At 39.5% G+C, this 21,595-nt stretch overlaps 1 protein-coding gene across 10 annotated transcripts in view; it reads left to right on the top strand.

Moving 5' to 3' along the window:
* The first annotated feature begins 5,517 nt into the window (after window positions 1-5,517).
* Window positions 5,518-21,595, top strand: part of RAPGEF6 (Rap guanine nucleotide exchange factor 6) — a 235,557-nt gene continuing 219,479 nt past the window's right edge. For 9 of the 10 annotated variants that reach the window (XM_059917009.1, XM_059917006.1, XM_059917011.1 and 6 more), the window contains exon 1: window positions 5,518-5,765. In XM_059917009.1, coding sequence (XP_059772992.1) covers window positions 5,697-5,765 — 69 coding nt within the window. In that variant the 5' untranslated portion in view covers window positions 5,518-5,696. The remainder of the gene's footprint in view (window positions 5,766-21,595) is intronic. The other variant, XM_059917012.1, reaches the window with a different exon arrangement.

Here is a 21,595-nt window from a genome sequence, read left to right as displayed (position 1 = left end):
ATTGACAGGCGGATTCTTAACCATTGCGCCACCAGGGAAGTCCTAATATTATATATTCTTTTGAGTTAAAATGTAGTAACCAAAAAATATGGTATATTCTTACATTTGACCTAATCTTCACAATGACAAATTGAAATTTTCTTTAAATGCTTTTGTGAAAACAAACTGAATATCAATCATTTAAAACTAGAAGAAGCCATGTAAACTTGTCAAGAACACTGTATCTAATTAAAATTACTACTGACTTTATTATTTTATTTATTTATTTCTGGCTGCATTGGGTCTTTGTTGATGCGCATGGGCTATCTGTAGTTGCAGCAAGTAGGGGCTACTCTTCGTTGAGGTGCGTGGGCTTCTCATTGCCTCGAGAAGGCAATGAGAAGTGGCTTCTCTTGTGCAGAGCATGGGCTCTAGGCGTGCAGGCTTCAGTAGTTGTAGCACGTGGGCTCAGTAGTTGTAGCTCATAGGCTCTAGAGCGCAGGCTCAGTAGTCGTGGCTCACGGGCTTAGTTGCTCCGCGGCATGTGGGATCTTCCCAGACCAGGACTTGAACCCGTGTCCCTTGCATTGGCAGGCAGATTCTTAACCACTGCACCACTAGGGAAGCCCCTGACTTTAAAATTAAACAAAAAATTGGCCTGTTGGTTTGGGTTCTAATCCTGTTCTGTTCACGGATTTGCATGTCCCTCTGAGCAAGTCTGTCGTCTTCATCTGCATTGTAGGGAAGTCACCTCTTCCATCAGTCCTTAGCACCTGCTCTGCAGCAGTGATTCAACCCTGAGTAGGCTGTTGGGAAGCTGCCTTACTCAGGTTGGGTTGATTTGGGCAGAGTTACGCCAGGAGGTAGGATTAGGCCAGGGGCTTTTTGCAGTGCCTGTTTTCATATTATTTTACATTTATTACTCTTACATTTGACTGAAGAGACTAAGTGCACTGTTTTAAAGCACAAAGGAAGTATCAAGTATTTGGGAAGCATTTATCAGATAGTTTAGAGGTTTATAATGTGTTTATATGTGCTGTTCTCTGATAAAAATTTAAAGAAATCTTGCAACATTTCTGAGAAGCATAGATTCTGCTAATGAGAAACTGAAATACAGAGAATTTAATCTGAGGTCGTATAGTCTTTCCTGTCTCAGAACAGAATGTTTCCAACTAGGATGTGATGACAGATGTGTTGTAAAGATACCTGAGATTTCTTTGTTTGTCTTTGCCATTGTAGGAGGTGTAGGGGTGGGATGGCAAGTTGGACCAAACATGAGCTGAAGGTGCACTGGGGGCTGGGGAATTGTAACTCTGAGTGAGAAGGACTTAGACAGATAGAAAAGGGGGAAGTTGGAGACTGTAATGCTTCCTGTCGTTGCTTTATAGTGCAGACTGTAGACTTGGCCATGTTTGCTGTAGATTTAAGATTTGAAACTTCCCTAAGGAAAAGAAAATACAGGCAATCCAAAAGAGAGTTTTAAAGAATTTTCTTTTAAATTTTTTAAAAGAAATTTTTAGAAAGAGATTTTTAAATGGATGAAATTTCCATCCATTATTTTTTCAGGAGAACTCTGGTCTTAAAGCATATGCTCGGGTCAGGGGCTTCTTTCTTGCCAACACCCCAGGATTTGGTCCCCTTATAACGTTTCCTTTAAAATGGACTCTCCTTTTCATAAAAGTATGAGCCTAGACCTATCCCTTCATCAGGTTGCAGACAGCTCTCTGCCCAGGTTAGCACTATCTGATTAGACCTCCCCTAGGTATAACTGTATTTAAGGAGAGTATTAAGTTGAAGAGGCTGGAGACTCCTTCCTTTCCAAGTGACCATTGTAACAAGGACAGTCCCAAAACATGTCTTTATATTCACCTCAACACTCAAAGTAAAATTATTGATAAAAGCAGTGTTACCTAAATTGTCTCAAAGGGAATAACATTGTTGAAGTGTTGTGTAAATATAAAGAAGATACTATTTCCTCAAGAAACTTGTGATGCCACTTTTGTGTCATACATTTGGTTCATCACTCACAAGTCAATACCCTTCACTGTGTTGGAATTAAGATGGGTCAGACTAGTCCAAAACCTGAGTTAGTTGAAAGTAGTTTTCAAACCTGGTTGCATATTAGGAACACCTAGATAGTGTTTGGAAAGTATTAATTCCTAGACCCCACCCTCAAAGATTCTTATTCAGTGATAGAAACCTTCTGGATTTGGGCCAGCAAGTGCTCTTAGTTTTCAACTAGTAGTGACTCAGTTTCCCAGCATACCCGAAATCTGAATTCCTTACTCCATTCCAGGTGCTATTAAAACCAGTGCTCTTAACTTCAGTCTTTTGATGGTATGCTGTTGTTCTGCAAAGATGGCCATATGATTGTATGTGCCTAATGAGTATTCAGTTTTGCATAATAAGAATAGTTGTCTAGCCAGATACCTTTCTTTGCCATTGGAAAGCAATCAAGTGTCTATCTTTTTAACAGCAAAATCCCCTCTTAATCACTTAGTCCTTAGATAGATCAATTTGTTCATTTAGCAAATATTGATTGAGCACCTGTTATGTGCTGGGCATGGGTCTGGGTGCCAGGGATAAGTCAGTAAATAACACAGACTTTCTCATGAAGTTTACATATTTCCTGCTGGTGGAGGAGATAGACAGAGATATTATGCTGTCAGGTTATAGTAAGTATAATGACAAAAATTAAGGTAGGGTAAGTAGTTAAGCTTTTTTTTTAAAGACTTAACCATCTTTTTATTTTCCTATAATTTAGTAAATTACTTGCATTCAGAACCATTACTTTTTTGTTTCAGATATATGTTAATGTTGGTGAATCCTATCGTAGAGGTTGGCTTTTCTCTGAAGATAGCTATTAGAGCTCTCACTGTCTCCTCACTTTCTTCAGCATACCAAAGTACAATACAGGATAGTAAAGGACAAGATAGATTTTGAAAATATGCTTAAATTTAGGTGTGTATAGTTACTGTGGATATTAATATACAGTTTTTACTGTTGCTGTCTTATAAGGTCTATAAGTTACTTTTATAGACTTAATTTTTTCTTGTCAAGTATTATATAAAATTAATAAATGTACGCTAATGTAACCATCACTTAGGTCAAGAAGTAAATCATTTTCAGTAATTCAGGATCTCCATCCCTCCTCCATGTGCCCTACCCTGATCATAATACTCTCCCTTCTCATTTTTGTAAATTGCAACCTGATTTTCGTGAACATTTCCTTGCTCTCTTTTAATAGTTTTACTTTTGTGTATGCATCCCTAAGTGATATACTTTAGTTTTGCTTGTTTGAACTTTGTGTAATTATACCCCATATTTTGTTTTGCTTTTTTTCTGTCAACATGTTGGCGATTCATTCATGTGCTATGTAGGTGGTATTTCACTGAATGAATATACAGCAATTTACCCATTCTATAGTTGATGGACAATTGGGTTATTTCCAATTTTTGGCTAATATGAACAGTGACCATTTCTGTTCATCTTTTCTGGGTATTTTTTAGGACATATGTCAAGGAGTGGGCTTGCTGTCAAAAGGTATGTTAAGTTTCAGCTTTACTAGATACTTCTTTTTTTTCTAACTGGTTTCCCAATAGACACTTAACTGGCAGTTTGTGAGAGTTCCTGTTGCTCCACATCTTCATGAATACTGAAATGTGTTTCTTAATAGTTCTAATGAAAAAAAAAAAAAAAGCAGTAAAGGAAAAAAAACCTATCCAATTCTTCAAATTTGAATGTATGCTTTAGAGAAATCACTTTCTAGAGGTAAAGTAATAGAAATAATAAAGAGTGCCTGGATTGTGCAGGCAACATACTAAATGCTTCACATAAATTATCTCATGTAATCTTAAGAAAATTCCAAAGCAATAGGTCTTTTACTCTTCCCATTTTACGGTTAAGGAAACTTAAGTTCAGAAATATCAAATAACTAAGTCATTTAACTAGAAATGGCCTATTAAAGACACAAATACAGATGTTTGCCCCTAAAGTCCAAGCTCGTGGTCATCATGCTTTAATGCCTTTTCCCTCTTTTCAAAATATTGATGTGGCTTTGGAAACATGCTTCAAAAATGGAAGGGATAACCTTTGTGATCTTACGCAGACTTTTGAGAGGATATGTTTATACACAAAAAAATGACGAAAGTGAGTGTCACAATTGTGATCAACTGAAAATTTCTTTCCAGAGTGGCTGAGTCATAACTTCCCTGGTAAGGTTTTTGTCCTATTCTTAAAAACGAAATGTGCTAATATTATGTTGTAAACTTCAAGTTTGGGCAAGGTGAATGACCAACGGAAAACAAAACCCTTATTAACATCAGCCATCATTACTAGGTCCCTGAAACGGTGAATGTTGCAGCCTGAACTCTCCTTTCCCTTTTGTTACTCTATAATTTTCTTATGACCATGTCATTAAAAATTAATGTGAATAACGTCATAATCTTAAATCGCTTCGAATTATTTAGTGAACCATGCCAATTGCTGTAAGAAATACTAAGATGTATTCAGTGGAAAGGACATGCTTATGAGGCTCCAAAGTAAGGAACTGTGTAACCAGTACGGCTTATCTGTACGCTGACATAGGACTGTTTAGAACGATGGATTCTGGAATTCTGTCAGTGACCTTAAGGCAGAAACAGCCTCTGCAGGTGTGTGGCTGCTGCAGAGAGTAGTCGAGATGTTTTTCTTACCAAGGGACTAGTAAATAAACGTTAATTTGCCTTATTCGGCCTGTTGGGAAACAGACTAGTATGTAAAGTGTAGTGAGAGAGCGGTCACTCCTGAGCCAGGCAACCCTAAGGCCCGCTGCCTGAGAAGGGGTTGAGCGGAGGGAAGGCTGTCCTGGGCATTGGTTACGTGAACGTAGTCTAGACTGACTTCGCGAACCAGCAGTAACTCTTGAGCTGGCTGCAGGCACGGTGGCTGCCCACCCCTGCTCAAGGCCACGAATCTTCGGTTCCTCTGCCCTGATGTCAGGGCGTCCGTCTTGGACAAGGCAGGTACTTCTCGGCGGGCCCCTTCCACAAGAGATTCGTTTTATTAGAAGACAGGGAAGAGAAGGTATGAACTTCCTTGTTTGCCGAATGGCCGCTTCGACTTCCACACGTTCTCCAAGGGAGCGGTGTCGGAGATGCAGAGCTGGAGCTCCGCCCCGGGCTTGGCCATGCCCTGAGCTTCCGTATTTTGGCACAAACAGAACTCTCCACCCAGAACACCTGCCGCACGGGTTCGATCCCCAACACGCTATTCTCGTTCAGTCGGTCACAGCGCGTTTTCAGCCCCTCCACCGGAAGCTGGAGTGGCGGAAACCCCAACTCCGAGGCGGATCCCGTGACGGGCTTGGGTGAGGTCTCGCGACGTTTCTTCAAATCTCACGAAGAAGGGTTGGAGGAGGCTTCACTGCACCGCCCCAGTTTTTACGTCATTGCAGAGTCACGCCCTTAGGCGCCCGTTTGCGCGCTTGCGCGTGCTGCGCACGCGCACTCGCCTTTCCTCCGCCCCCGCGCGGGCTTCCCTCTGGCCAGTCGCGCGTGGGCTGAGGCCCTGGGCGGGCGGTGCGAAGGCTTGTTTGCCAAAGCGCGGTCCCCCCGCAGTCCGGAGCTCCCTTCTTCAGGGGAGGGGGAAAAGGGTGTAGCCCCCCTACCTAGGGTGAATGGGCTGTCGCGTGGGCTGCTAAGGGCAGGCTGGGGAGCACGGGGGCCAGGGCCGCGACCATGAACTCACCCGTGGACCCCGGAGCTAGGCAGGCGCTGAAGAAGAAGCCGCCCGAGCGGACGCCCGAGGTAAGGCCAGCCGTCCCGGCGCGCCTCCCGCTGTCCAACGGACAGCATCCCTCTGTCGGTCCGAAACTTGCGGCGACTGTCCCCTTGCCAGAGCCTCGCACCTGCTGCCAAGGTATCTGGTCTCTGAGTCCCCGGCCCTGACCCAGGCCCTTGTCGCGGGCGGGTGACGACCGTCTTTCCTGCTCGCTGTGCCGCCTTCCCCGCACACCCGTCCTTGCCGGTGACTTCCTAGTGTTTTCGATAAAAAAGCACCATTACTAAATCGTATTTTCTCAGGGTAAAATGTGGGTCTCGGACTGAGATTATCCCGTAGGTAGGTAGACTATGAAAAATTGTAAGTGAACTATAACAGCCGTGTTATTAAGAAATAACTTCTCTTAAAGTTCTTTGAAATACTGTTCAGTTGCCTAAAGAAAGATAAAGTTTTCAAGATCAGTTTAAAAGTTTGCATCCAGTCAGATGATGAATTATGCGTATCTGAAGATAAGTTCTGGGGAGGTCGTTTTTCAGACTGTGTCACTGGGAAATGTTACAGTATTTTGTGCTTGGATCCAAAACCTGCTGTATTGAGTTAAATGATTTTCACTTGAGCTGAAGGCTGGTGTTCGGGCAAATAACTAAAACCTGTTAACCTTGGCAATCCCTATCGAGGCTTAAATTGGGGGGGGGGGGAGGTTGTCCTTGATTTGGAGAAGTTTCCATAATAAGTGGTATGTTTCCTAAACCAAAAAGCAAAAACTAACAACGATGTGAATGGATTGTTGGATTGTCTTGTGTGTAATTGCAATAAATAAAATGAAGTGCTTTGGTTAGTTCTTCCTAAGTCACTTTTGTGTTTTTCAGATTTATAATGTTTTGCATAGTAAGTCTCAGTAATTTGGGCTGACCTTTTGTGACATGATATTAGTCAAGCTGTAATTGCAGCTACTGGGTCAAACTTTCTTATTGGAAATCCTGACCTTGCATATAAACAAAGCAAATTCTACCACTTTCCACGGTCCTCTTTTTGAGACCTGCATTTGTAATCCCATGTGTCTTAATTTCCCTCTGATAATTCTTGAGGTCATTGTGAGTTAATTGAAAGCATTCACTTTGAACAGGTGAATCTACCATAGTTTTTATATCATTAGAAAGTATCATACAAGGCTTACAATGTATAATGTAGGTTTTACTTTTAAATATTACTTATGATAAAATCACATTTTAATGGGAAGATCCTAATTTTCTTTAATAACAGAATTACCTACTTTGAAATTGCTTATTTTTGAGCCTTAGGAAATTTTCTAAACTGTTCACAAAGTTATGTTGGCCAGTGTGTGCTGTGTAAGTACTTTATCTTGTTTTACTGGAACAGCAGCGTTGTTTAAGGAAATGCTAAACAACTGCCCACAGTACACAGACTGGAGTTCTGACATCTAGCAGCATAACTTGTTAACTGCTTGAATCACTGGCAGTGCTTTTTAAACTTTTATTGATTGATTGATTGATTGATTGCCACGCCACGCAACTTGTGGGATCTTAGTTCCCCCACCAGGGATTGAACCCGGGCCCTTGGCAGTGGAAGCGTGGAGTCCTAACTCCTGGACCGCCAGGGATGTCCCATCATTGGCAGTGCTTTTGAATGAGTGTAGAATTTGTTCGGGGTACAGAAGTATCAATAAAGAAGTGATAAATTGAATCCTAGTGTTGAGCTATTTGTGATAAATAATTTGATGAAATTCTCACAGGGTCATGCCTGATTTCAGAAGATCCTTATTCTTTTTAGTGGCTCTTAAGGGTCTATTATAAATATATTCACTCAACAATTATTTGTTGAAAGCTTACCAGTTCAAGGCACTATTTTGTGCGCTAGGATGTATCAGTGAACAAAACAGGCATGCCCTATTGGTGTTTACATTCTAACAGAAGGGGGAGGGGAGTAGGCAGATAAATATAATAAACAAGTATGTTACATAATATGTTAGCTGATAATTGCTAGTTAAAGAAAGAGCAGGATAAAGGAATTGGAAGTAAGGGACAAGGAGTGGGTGCAATTTAAGGTAGTCGGTGTCCTGGTTGAGATGAATTTTGATTAAAGTCTTGATTCATGTGATAGAGTTAGCCATGGGGATATATGGGGAAATAGCTTTCTAAGTAGAATAGTCATTGCAAAAGTTCTAAGATGAGAATGTGTCTGGTGCATTCAAGGAATAGCAAGGAGCTCTGAGTGACTGGAGAAGAGTGGTAAGAGATGAAGTCAGGTGATAGTGGTGGTGTAGGATGGAGCTTATCATGCAGGACTTCCTAAATTGTAAATTCTTTGACTTTTACTTTGAGTGAAAGAGGGTTTTGTTTTCCACCAAAATGTTTTGAAGCAGAGGAACGATGTTATCCTAGTTTTTAAAGCATCCCCTGGCTGCTTGCTGGGTTGAGAATAAACTGTGTGGGAGCAAGGGTAGAAAGAAACAGGAACATCAGTTAGAGGTTATCACATTAAAGCAGGGAAGAGATCATAACTCAGACTAAAGTGATAGTAATGCTGGTGGTGAGTAGTAGTCAATTATGGCAACAGGATTTAGCCAACAGGATTTGCTAATGGATTAGATTGTGCTTTGAGGAAAAGAAAAGAATCGAACATGATTTCAAGGTTTTTGGCCTGAATAACTGGAGTGTTGGAGTTACCATTGAAGAGAGTTTGATCTGCCATCAGAGAGACTGGGAAAGCTGCAGGAGGAGTAGTTTTGGGGAGGGGAGTGGATCAGAAATTCAGTTTTGAACATGTCACATTTGAAATGTCTGTTAGAAATGTCAAGTAAGGAGTTGCGTATACAATTTATAATTATTTCTAAAGAGAACGCTGGGTTGGAAATATAAATTTTATAGTTATTAGCTTACAGATAATGTTGAAAGTCATGAGACTAGATGAAATTACCGAAGTAGTGAGTGTACATGGGAATAGAAGAGGACCAAAGACAGTGCCCTGGGGCACTTGATCACTACAAGGTCAGGGGAGAAGAGCAGAAACCAGCAAAGGAGAAGGCATGGGAGCAAACAGTGCAGGGGAAGAAAAACTAGGATAGAGTGGTGCTGTCCTGGAAGCTAAGCCAATAAAGTGTGTAATAGAAGGGGATAAAGCATTCATTCAGCTTATTTTTCCTTGACTACGTACTGGATACAAAGCATTATGAAAAAATATACAAATAGATAAGAATCAGTGTCTTATAATCTTGTAATCAGATGTTTGCATCATATAATTAATGAACAAAGAACTCTTCTGTTTGTTTCTGGGACAAAATTAATGGTTCTTCTATTTTGACCCATCTGTTGTCATTACATGTCAACTCAAGCATAATCCTAGTGAGCCAGACACTGAGAATGGAAACTTTTGTAAAGTATGCCATTTAGAACTGTGTTCTAACACAGTTTTTACTTTTCTGGCCATTTCTCCTACTGTGTAGATTCACCTTCCACAGCACGTTGTCTTTCCTGAGCTAGTTCTCTGATTTCCTTTCCCACCTTACAAAGATCTTTTCTTTTTTATAACGGAAAATTTTAGATTTAAATACTCTGTGGGAAGCTAAGTGCTCTAAAGCAACAAAAGCTGTTAAGGTACTTATTTTGAGTCGTCATGCCAAAATTAAAGATGCCACAGTCAAAACTGAGACCTTGAATTTGGCTTTTTCTCAACTCAGTCCATATTCAATGCCATTCTTTCTTTGTAATCTTTCTTTTTTACCTCGGAATGAACACCTTATTTCTCTTATATTTCTGTCTCTAAGTGCTTAATACCATGTTTTGTGCATGTTAAATGATCAACAAATATGTTAAACAGAACAAAATTTAGAATTAATTTTGTAAAGTCCTCATGTTAAAAAGATAATACTTCTGTTCATTAGAATTGCTGATTTTGTACATCCTGGGTGGTCTCATTCTGCACCGTGACTTCAGTTAATTTTTATAGGCTGACACCTAGGTCTGTATAGCGCATGTTACCCCCTTCCATGTGCTTCAGATTCATATATCTAACCACTAAATTGTCCTCCAGGTTCTTCAATCACTAGTCTCAAATTGAAACCATCATCATTCCTCCTCTTTAATATTCTGCTGGTGACTGCCCCAGTTGCTCAATCCAGAAATTAGTGTTTTTACTCTTGATTCCCCCTGCTGTCTTCCTCTCCGTGTCTAACTGGTCACTAAACCTTGTTTGATTTTACATCTTGAATCTCTCTCTACCTCTTCCTATCCAGCTGTGCTACCCTAGTTCACACTTCTATCGTTTCACCCCTGAATTTTTGCTTGAGTCTTTTTATTTATTGTCATATTATTGCTAGAGTGATCTTTCTAATACTCGGATCAGATCATCTTCTATTCTTGCTCAGAATTTAATTATTTCCCACTGCCTAGATAGGTTAGCAATATAAGTTATCATCCAGATCATTTTTGAGAATTAAAAGAGGTGGATTAATATTTATACCAGGAAAACAGATTAAAGGACTGTCTCCAGCAAATTGAGATGTATGGTTACCTCACGCAGATGATAACATTGATTTATTCATTCAGTTAACAGATGATATGTTAGGCACAATACTAAAAGCCAAGGTTGTAGAGAGAAATTGGACATGGTCCCTATTTCTCAGTGACTTAGGAGACAGACGTGAAAACAGTAAAATGTTAAGGTTACTAGTGACAAAGGTATGGATAGGGCACTTTACAACTGCAAGTGGGGAAAGGACAGGCTTCTTGGAGGAGCCTTAAATTAAAGGTTAGATATCGTGAAGAGCTGTCTGTATGATATCCAGAAGGGAGGTCATTCCAGGCAGAGAGCAGCAGGAGCAAAGGCACTAATGGTGACAAGCCAGGTACATTTGTACAACAAGAAGCCAGTCTGTAAGGGTAGAGTATGCATTCCCAATGGGGATGATGTCATCCCCAAAGGGACAAAAACTGGGTCTTTTGGGGGGAGTGAAAAAAAACCTTAGATATTACTATGGTTTGTGTAGTAATATCTACACAGAACTCATCCCTACCTGACAAAGTCTTATTCCTTAATATTTAATTGGAGACGGGGTGGCAGTTATGAAAAATACTCTTTGGAGGGATGTGATAATGAAAAAAGGTTGCAAAACACTGGGCTAGTGTATGGGGTGTTTGTGTGTGTAAGGGGATGGTACATGGTGGTGGATGTTAAACGTTGAAGCTGGGTATAATAGCAGGATTGGATCATTTCAGGGATTTGGACTGGATGTTGTAAATAAAGGAGAACTATTGGAGGGTTTAAAGCCCAGAAATAAGATCAGTTTTACAAAGATTACTCTGTCGGCATTGTTGAAGATGTAGGGCAGGCAGGGGGTCGGTCGGGAAGAGCACAGGCCGGCTACATTAGAGGCAGGGTGGTTTACAGTAGGATGAACCAATAACATTTTGTCCAAACCACGATATTTTTCTGTATGAAAGCCAAGACTGTTAATGATTATATCAGGATAACCGGGAAATCAGGAGATATGGATCTGGTTATAGGAAACAAATGCAGTAGTTCAGGAGTGAGATAAGGTAGCAGAATATTTCATAGTGGAATAGTGAGGAAGTAAAATTGGCCCAACATGGTCACTGGTTGAAACGGGAATTTGTACATCCCACCAGAGTTTTATTTTTTTTTTTTAAACTTTGAAATTGACTGTAATACACATACAGTAAAGTCCGCATGCTTTTAAGTATAAGCCAGCTTAATTTTCACAAATATATTTAGCTACCATCCAAATCATGATATAGAATATTACCAGCACTCCAGAAACTCCCCCTTTGCCCCTCCCAATCAGTACCCTTTCCCAAAGGAAACTGTTCTGACATCTTTCACCATAAATTTGTTCTGCCTGTTTTTGAATTTCATTTGCGTGGAATCATTCAGTGTGTATTCTTTACAGCAACCAAGAGGACTATGAAACTATCTTGGTTCTTTATGTTTTATCTCTGGACTTGACTTTGAAGCTTCTCTCTTGGCTTTCCTTGATCTTCATGTACTTATCCTTTTTTATACCATGACTCACCTACCCTTTTGGATTGGCCACCTCATTCTGTCCAAGCCTACTCTTGCGGTAACTGCCTCAAACCCCAGGTGCTGCACTTGAGGCAAAGATATACTCTGTCCTTATATTCTTCTCAAGTGTCTGCAATAGCTCTGGGGCAAATCTGGCAAAACTTTTCTGTCTTTTGCTTGTTGGGACAGACTTGGGTTGGGTCTCTTCAGAGTAAAGCAGAAGTTCAGATAATTTCTGAATTTCTCATTTGGGTAACTGTATAAGAGTACGTTATTAAAGAGCAGAATTAGGGTAGAAAGAGAATTCAGTTTTGGAAAGGGTTTGAGATTCTCTACAGGAGACACAGATAGAGATGTTTAGTAAGCATTTGGAGCTTCAGGTCAAACCAGGTTATGGGTCTGAGTTGGTCTGAGAATCTACAGCATATGGGTCATAGGTGAAGTCATGGGATTGGTAGGAATACTCAGAGTGAGAAAACTAAGTGAGAATAGAAGGGCAGACCCTTTGGGTGCTCTAATATTAAAGGGATGGGGGAAGGAAAAGAAAACTGCCTAAGAAAATGAAAAGAAATTGTTTATAGAAGTAGAAGGGGAACAGAAGAGTGGTGTTACAGGAGGACATTTCAGAAAGAAATCCCTGATCATTAATATCAGGTACTATAGAGAGTTCAAGAAAGGTGAGGACTCATAAATTCTTCGGGTTGCGTCCATCAGAATGATTTCAGTGGACTGAATACAGAGCCTGACTGCAGTGGATTAAAGTGAGAATCAGACCCAAGAAAGTGAAGGCAGCAAGTGTACTGTTTGTGAGTTTGGCTCTGAGGGGAATGGGAAAGATGTAAAGTCCTCCATTATCTTCTGCCTAGCACTCTAGCCTTATCACCCCCCACCCCCAAACACATGCATTTTAAACTACTTATATAAATATCCTAACACAGTACTTTTTTAAAAAAAAATTTTTATTGGAGTAAAGTTGCTTTACAGTGTTGTGTTTCTGCTGTATAGCAAAGTGAATCAGTTATATGTATACATATATCCCCTCTGTTTCAGATTTCCTTCCCATTTAGGTGACCACAGAGTATTGGGTAGAGTTCCCAGTGCTGTATAGTAGGTTCTCATTAGTTATCTATTTTATACATAGTAGTGTATGTATGCCAATCCCAATCTCCCAGTTCATCCTACCCTCCCCCTTCCCCCCTTGGTATCCACAAGTTTGTTCTCTACATCCGTGTCTCTACTTCTGCTTTGCACATAAGTTCATCTGTACCATTTTTCTAGATTCCACATATAAGCGATATTATACGATATTTGTTTTTCTCTTTCTGACTTACTCTGTATGACAGTCTCTAGGTCTATCCACGTCTCTGGAAATGGCACTGTTTCGTTCCTTTTTATGGCTGAGTAATATTCCATTGTATATATGTACCACATCTTCTGTATCTTTTTGAATTATGGTTTTCTCTGGGTATATGCCCAGGAGTGGGATTGCTGGGTAATATGGTAGTTCTAGTTTTAGTTTTTGAGGAGCTGCCATACTGTTCTCCATAGTGGCTGTACCAATTTATATTACCACCAACGGTGTAGAAGGGTTCCCTTTTCTCCACACCCTCTCCAGCATTTATTGTTTGTAGATTTTTTGATGATGGCCATTCCGCCTGGCGTGAGGTGATACCTCATAGTAGTTTAGATCAATGGAACAGGATAGAAAGTCCAGCGATAAAGCCACGCACCTGTGGTCACCTAATCTATGACAAAGGAGGCAAGAATATACAATGGAGAAAAGACAGTCTCTTCTATAAGTCGTGCTGGGAAAACTGGACAGCTACATGTAAAAGTATGAAATTAGAACACTCCCTAACACAAACTTAAAATGGATTAAAGACCCAAATGTAAGGCCGGACACTATAAAACTCTTAGAGGAAAACATAGGCAGAACATTCTTTGACATAAATCGCAGCAAGATCTTTTTGACCCACCTCCTAGAGTAATGAAAATTAAAAAAAAATAAATGGGACGTAATTAAACTTAAAAGCTTTTTCACAGCAAAGGAAACTATAAACAAAATGAAAAGACAATCCTTAGAATGGGAGAAAATATTCGCAAACGAAGAGACCGACAAGGGAATAATCTCCAAAATACACAAACAGCTCATGCAGCGCAATATCAAAAAACAACCCACTGAAAAAATGGGCGGAAGACCTAAATAGACATTTCTCCAAAGAAGACATAGAGGTGGCCAACAAACACATGAAAAGATGCTCAATATCACTAATTATTAGAGAAATGTAAATATCCTAACACAGTACTTTTCAGCCTGGGCTACATATGTTTTTCAACCTGGGGAATTTTTTTTAATGCCCAGGCCCACCCTTCATTTCTTGAATTAGAACCTTCTGGAATGGAGTGTCAAGCGTTGGTATTTTTAGAAGGCTCCTTAAGTAATTCTGATATATAGACAGAGATTAGAAGCATGGTCCATTGTGCCATACTCTCCTTTCTGTGTGCTTTATATAGGGTGGGAAAGTGTTTAGGGCCCTGGAATTTGGATTTGGACAAGCCTACTTCAGATCTGGGCTCTAGCACTGAGAATTTGAGTGACCCTAGGAAAGTTACCTAACTTTAGGATTGAATATCTTTGGGGGATTGTTACGTGGACTGAAAGAGATAATATATGTAAGTATTTATTTAGCAAAGTGCCAATCATAATGAACACTCAATAAATGTAGCCATACATATTAGTTTGCTATTTCCTTTGTCTAGAACACCATCCTCTCACTTGACAAATCCAAACTCCTCACTGAAATCTCATCTCCCACTCCTTCTCTGTGTCCCTTCCTCTGCCATAGCAATTACTGTACTGTGTTATGATTACTAGCATGTTTGTCTCTCTGGCTGGACTGTAAGCTCCTTGAAGACAGTGACTATATCCTTATCTCCCAGTTTCCATCATGCAATACTTGTTACATAGTAGGTAGCAAATATTTGTAGCGTAAATGACTTTAAAGAGAAAAGGAATCTGAAAAATACCGTTCCCCTATTTTTCTAGTAGTGATTTTTGTTGGTCTGATACTTGAAGTGCTGGGGAAAAAAGACTGATGAAGTTTGGCACAATGGCAAAATTTGCCATTAATATCCTCTTATTAAAATATGAATAATGTACAATTACCATAAAGAAACTGTGTGTTTTACCTGGCAGTTCTTCAGAGACAATTCAGATAGAGGAACTTAAGTCATACATTGAAACAGGAACTTCTGTTTTATATGGCTTTGAAACACATTTCCAGTTTTAACTGCAATGCCAGTTTTAACTTTTCATGTGTTTTTAACCAGGTGGCTTAAAACTTTTGCTGGGCAAATATTTCACGCTCAGCTAGATGTTAATGTAATTGCCTATTTACAATCCAGAAAAGGGTTTTGTTAAAAAACAAACAAACAAAAAAAAAAGTAGCTTATTTTTGTTACCAAAAGTTAGAGGGAACTTGGACTGAAAGAATGTAAACTTTAGTATTCTTGTAATTATTTGTTAATCTATTTCAGAATTTAGAATAATGGTTTTTAAGTGTACACTTGTAGAGATTTTTTCTGAATTGGCGAAAGAGCACCATTGTACTTGGAGTCGTTTTTGAGTGAGTCACTGTGTGCATCCTTGAGGGTGGCAGAACAAAGATTCTGTTGTGCTTTTCTACAGCAGATGCACATTCAGAGGGTTCCTTGGAAAATAAGAGAACTTATTTATGCCTCTGGGCCCCTCTGACTTTCATTTGTAAGCTAAACTGTATAGAAAGGGAGTACTAGGTCTGGATGGGGCCTTTATTAGACAGTTCTTTTGCATGACACCTCATTTTACATGTATTGGAGATTCCCAACTTGAGGAAAAAAACTGTGGCGATTCAGGAGTTTAGACACCATAAACTCTTGTTTTTGAGAGATGAGGAGCTTCCCTGAGAGGGAATTTTGCAAAGAGGAGGAGCAGCCAAGCATGGTGAACTTGACTGACAAAGTCATGTTCTTTGAAAGGGATGTAGGATTGTGAGCTCTGTAACATTGTAGTTATCGTTTGGCTTTACCTTGAACTGGGCTGTTTAAACTGAGGTCTCGCTGTAAATAAAAACTGAATGAGCCACTTCATTAAGAACTTGAGGTTATGGAGGCATAAGCAGCCCCCATTTGATGTTCACTACTACTAGACATTCTCCACTACTTTGCCCCAAACTGAAATTTTGGCAGCCCTAGGGCTTCTGGCTTTGACATGTGGCAGAGGCAGTGGGACTTGTTGGACAGGACACTTAGTACATAGCAGAAGTAGCAGCACCACCTAGCATGTATTTGTGAATGTATGTATATGTAGCTCTTCCAAAAATACTTTAGCTGATGGTTCAAGAGCTAGTGAAATGGGTTGCATACAGATAAAGGAACTGAACTTGAGGTAAAATGTCTTGCTCAAGGTCACATGATTCATCAGTTGCTTCCTCAGTCCAGTAGTGCCCCACTGCTTTCTCTTTATCAGTGAACTTTCGGTTACATTTTAAGCTTTGAACTGACTCTATATAGAGGCCTAATATTTTCCTAAATAAATGCCTCTCATTTAATCGTGACTGTACTATATGAAGTATAATACCTTAAGGTGCCTGTGTCAATTTAATGGAAGTTTATAATTCTCAAGTTTTATGTAGAATGAAAAGAGGTATGCTTGATATGTGATTTTTTTTTTTTTTATACCATTCTGTTTTATAACTTGTTTTCAGAGGATGGTAGCCTATTCTAGTTCGGTTTCTTAAAAGCATTCATTTAATATGAGAAGGCTTCATCATAGTATATTTTTTAGAAAAGAGTGTATAAGTGTCACAAGTGGCAACTGAAGTTTGGATTGCTTATGAACTCCTTAAATGACTCTCTGAGGCAGAGTTGAATGCATACTTTTTTTGTGGAAGACTGCCTGATGAATGTTTGTGTGGTAAATATTTTTAAAGTCCTGTTTTTAAGTGCCAGGGATAAAAGATTAAAGTTCTTAGGGGAGGAGATGGGCAAGTACACAGACAAAATACAGCCTGGTTAAGTACTGTGATAGTTGCACATATCAGGTGCTCAGGAGTTTTGTAGGAGGGCTGTTGGGAGAGAGGAGTAAAGGGTAGGCAGGTGTCATTCAAATTGTTTTAGAAAAGGGAACCCTGACATGAGTATAGATTTGAATATATAAAAGTTAGGTGAAGAAGGAACAATGTGTTCGCTGAAAAGGGAACAGCATTTTCCAAGGCCACAAGATGAGCTTGGTATGAACATGCAAGTTGTCTGCATAGCTGGAACATTGGGACAAGAATAAGTAGTAAAATAGGTGAGGCAGCAGGCATGGTCAGGATCCAGAACACGAAAGACTGTGTTCTCCTTGTTAAGGAGTTTGCATTTTCTTTTTAGAAAGATCACTCTGGCAGCACTCTGAAGAATGGATTACAGGGGGCCAGACTAGAGGCAAGAAGGCTGTTTTCTGTTACCCAGTAAGAAATAATCCCTAAATTGCTCCAGTTGAGATGGTGAGCAGAGATGTTTAGAAAGTAGGATTGATAGATTTCTTACCAGAGCCATTGAAGGTGAGTACTGTCACCTAAATTAGGGAACCGAGGAGCAAGACACAGCTAGGGGTACAGATAATCAGTTTAACTTAGGATATTTGCACTTGAGATGCTGAGAGGTCACGCAGGTGAAAGTGTTCAGTGTGCAGTAGAAAGTGTAGGTTGTTTATTACTTCTCCATTTATTAGCTGGTATTATGTACAGAAGAACTTTCCCCACTTGCTCCTCTCCTCCTTCTCTAAAAAAAAAAAAATCACTGAATTCAAGGATTATTTTTGTATTTTTAATATTGTCATTATTCTTTTTGATTCTTAGGTTGCCCCAAATTCAGCCACTAGGAGCCCTTTCTAAGTCAGCTGCTGTGTCCTTTTGGCATGACGCAGTAGTCTTTAAGTAATACCTTACTTTCTGACCCAAAAAGGTGTTCCAGGCTTTTACTTTCCTTGCCCTACTACTGAAATCAGCCGTTTATGGGCTTGGCCAAAAAGTTCGTTCGGTGTTTTCCCTACGATGGCTCGCTTAGTTGTCTTTATCTTCATGTGAAACAATTTTGTTAGATTGTATTGTGATAGCTGTCATGTCAGCGTGCATTTTAAAAAAAACATCAAAATTGGTGAATTTTTGTGTAGCCATTTTAATATTGAAGATGGAAGAAAACAACTTTTTTGGCGTATTATGCTTTATTATTTAAAGAAAGGTAAAAACGCAACTGAAACACAAAAAAAGATTTGTGCAGTGTATGGAGAAGGTGCTGTGGCTGATCGAACATGTCAAAAGTGGTTTGCGAAGTTTGGTGCTGGAGGTTTCTTGCTGGACGATGCTCCACGGTCAGGTAGACCAATTGAAGTTGATAGCGATCAAATCGAGACATTAATTGAGAACAATCAACGTTATACCATGCTGGAGATAGCCGACATATTCAAGATATCCAAATCTTAAGCGTTGAAAATCATTTGCACCAGCCTGGTTATGTGAATCACTTTGATGTTCCACATATAAGTTAAGCGAAAAAAATCTTCTTGACTGTATTACCGCATGCAATTCTCTACTTAAACATAATGAAAACGTTCCGTTTTTAAAACAAATTGTGACGGGAGATGAAAAGTGGATACTGTACAGTAATGTGGAGCAGAAGAGATCGTGAGGCAAGCTAAATGAACCACCACCAACCACACCAGAGGCCGGTCTTCATCCAAAGAAGGTGATGTTGTGCATATGGTGGGATTGGAAGGGAGTCCTCTCTTATGAGCTCCTTCCAGGAAACCAGACGATTAATTCCAACAAGTACTGCTCCCAGTTAGACCAACTGAAAGCGGCACTCGACGAAAAGCGTCCAGAATTAGTCAACAGAAAACACATTATCTTCCATCAGGATACCGCGAGACCACATGATTTTTTTTATGACCAGGTAAGAACTGTTATAGCTTGGCTGGGAAGTTCTGATTCATCCGCCGTATTCACCAGACATGGCACCTTCAGATTTCCATTTATTTCGGTCTTTACAAAATTCTCTTAATGGAAAAAATTTCCATTCCCTGGAAGACTGTAAAAGGCACCTGGAACAGTTCTTTGCTCAAAAAGATAAAAAGTTTTGGAAAGATGGAATTATGAAGTTGCCTGAAAAATGGCAGAAGGCAGTGGAACAAAACAGTGAATACATAGTTCAACAAAGTTCTTGGTGAAAATGAAAAATGTGTATTTTATTTTTCCTTAAAAGCCGAAGGAACTTTTGGCCAACCGAATATCTGAGGAACCTGGGTTCCTTTTAGTAGGAAATGGTATTTAGAATCCATGGTCTGGGCTCCAGGCGTGGTAAGTGTTATATAGCCCTTTATTGCCATTTTGCAGAATATATTTACACCTTCACGGATGATAAAACCAATGGAATGGAATTCTATGTTTAATGTATGGGCTTGTTAACTTGGAGATATTGTTGAAAATCTTTAAAATAGCTTTAATTGTCTGCTGAATATAATTTAACCTTTGTTTTATAATTTTATAATACACATTTGTTACCATGTGATAGTGTCCATGCTACACATTTAACAGGTATTTTATTTTATGTTTAAAAGGAAGCAGTTTATCATTCCTATTGTACAAAAAATAAATGTTAAGCAAATTATCCAATGTTACATGGTTAGTAACTGATAGAGGCAGAATTTGAAACCACAGCTGTCTCCACAGTCCAAGTTTTTAACCACATTGTTAGGCTGAAGGCAGCCTAACGATAATTTGGGGAAGATTCTTCAGCATAAGTTTTGATTATACAACTACAGCTGCAGAATATGTATATCTTGGGATTGAATCTGTACTAACCATAGAGATCCATTCTGAGAGTTTTTTTATTGTTAAAATTGCTGGGATAACGAGTAAAATATCTTGGTTAATGAGTGTTTGAGATACTTGATGTTGTATTGTAAGTTGTATGTGATGATTTAAGCATATCATAGATAAGAAATAAACTGGTTTTAGACTTTGAGAAACAAAAAATTCAGAATTGCTCTAAGCATTCCACTTTGAGTTTTCCAAGTTTTGGTTGGTTTTATAAGCATGTGTAGAGCAGCCGAATTGAGAGATGGAGTTGCTGAGAGAAGCGTACTGCTTGGTACAGTGTTGACGAAGGGGATAGAAATCCCAAAGTGCTTAATTAGAAGTGTATACTTAGCAGAATTATTAATTCCTCATACATACAGAGCTGCAAATATGAATTGAATATTTCATTTAACAGTGAAGTTGGAAAGTCATAGAAGATGCCTACAGTGAATGCATTAGGTATGGATCATTTGAAGGGCAGTTTGTAGGATGGCAGTGGTCTCACCCACCTCAGCTTGCCCACCTTCACTCATGTAGCTGACTGGCTGAGAGGGTATGGCTGATATGTTTTAGGAAGCGCTGAGTCATCACCGCTTCCTCACCTTCTTTTTTGCCCAAGTGGAACTTACTATTTTTATTCCCTAATCCTGAGTTGATAGTTGTTCTTCTAATACCCCTGGATAATTTCTGCAGTATTTTGTAGTTACAGAACCAGTGGCTGATCTAGGTGTTAATGATCTGGAATGTCATAAATTCTGAGTTTTTTCATCTTCCTCATGATTTCCCTCTTTCACGTTGAGTAGAGCAGCTTTCAAGTGCACACTAAGTAATTAACATCACTTTGAATATAGCATTTAAATTTTTTATTACCAAGAAATATCTGTAAGATTTCCAGTCTGTCTCTGTCAGGGTTGTTTGTTTGTTTTTTTTGGCTTTCTATAATAGCTTTTATGGATCTTGGACATACCAAAAGCCTAACAGATAGTTCAATACCTTTAGCCTGTCTCAGAGATAATTGGTACAGAGACCACAAGAAACCCCTTTCTTTTTTTTTTCCAGGCAGGAATTAACACTTTATTTTTTTTTTAACATCTTTATTGGAGTATAATTGCTTTACGATGGTGTGTTAGTTTCTGCTGTATAACAGAGTGAATCAGCTCTACATATACATATATCCCCGTATCTCCTCCCTCTTGGTCTCCCTCCCTCCCACCCTCCCTATCCCACCCCTCTAGGTGGTCACAGAGCACCAAGCTGATCTCCCTGCGCTATGTGGCTGCTTCCCATTAGCTATCTGTTATACATTTGGTAATGTGTATATATATCCATGCCACTCTCTCGCTTCGTCCCAGCTTACCCTTCCCCCTCCCTGTGTCCTCAAGTCCATTCTCTATGTCTGTGTCTTTATTCCTGTCCTGCCCATAGGTTCTTCAGAACCATTTTTTTTTTTTTTAAGATTCCATATGTATGTGTTAGCATACGGTATTTGTTTTTCTTTTTCTGACTTACTTCACTCTGTATGACAGTCTCTAGGTCCATCCACCTCACTACAAATAACTCAGTTTCGAAGAAACCCCTTTCTAAGACCAGCATTACACAGTCAACAACTATCAATACTTTCTGTCCTGTGTAAACCAAAACCATAACCACTCACATCATATGAGAGAATTAATCAGTTTGCTACTACAACCATCCTTTGTTCTGGGAGATTATTTTCTGTCCTTTCATAAATGCTTAACATCTTGTGACCCTAAAACCAGGTGCACTGGAGGGACCAGGATTTACTAGACATCTCAGTGCTTGTGTTCCTCCTCATTAATAGGTTATCAGCCAGATAACCCAAGTGGCATAGATCCTGCCAATAAGCCACTTGTTCTAAACTTTCTGTGCATCAGAACCACCTGTAGGGCTCATTAAACCACAGATAGCTAGGTCCT

The sequence above is a fragment of the Balaenoptera ricei genome, chromosome 3 (assembly GCF_028023285.1).
Source record: "Balaenoptera ricei isolate mBalRic1 chromosome 3, mBalRic1.hap2, whole genome shotgun sequence".
NCBI lineage: Eukaryota > Metazoa > Chordata > Mammalia > Artiodactyla > Balaenopteridae > Balaenoptera > Balaenoptera ricei.
Note: the sequence above shows the minus strand (reverse complement) of the source record. Positions and strands in the feature narration are given on the sequence as shown.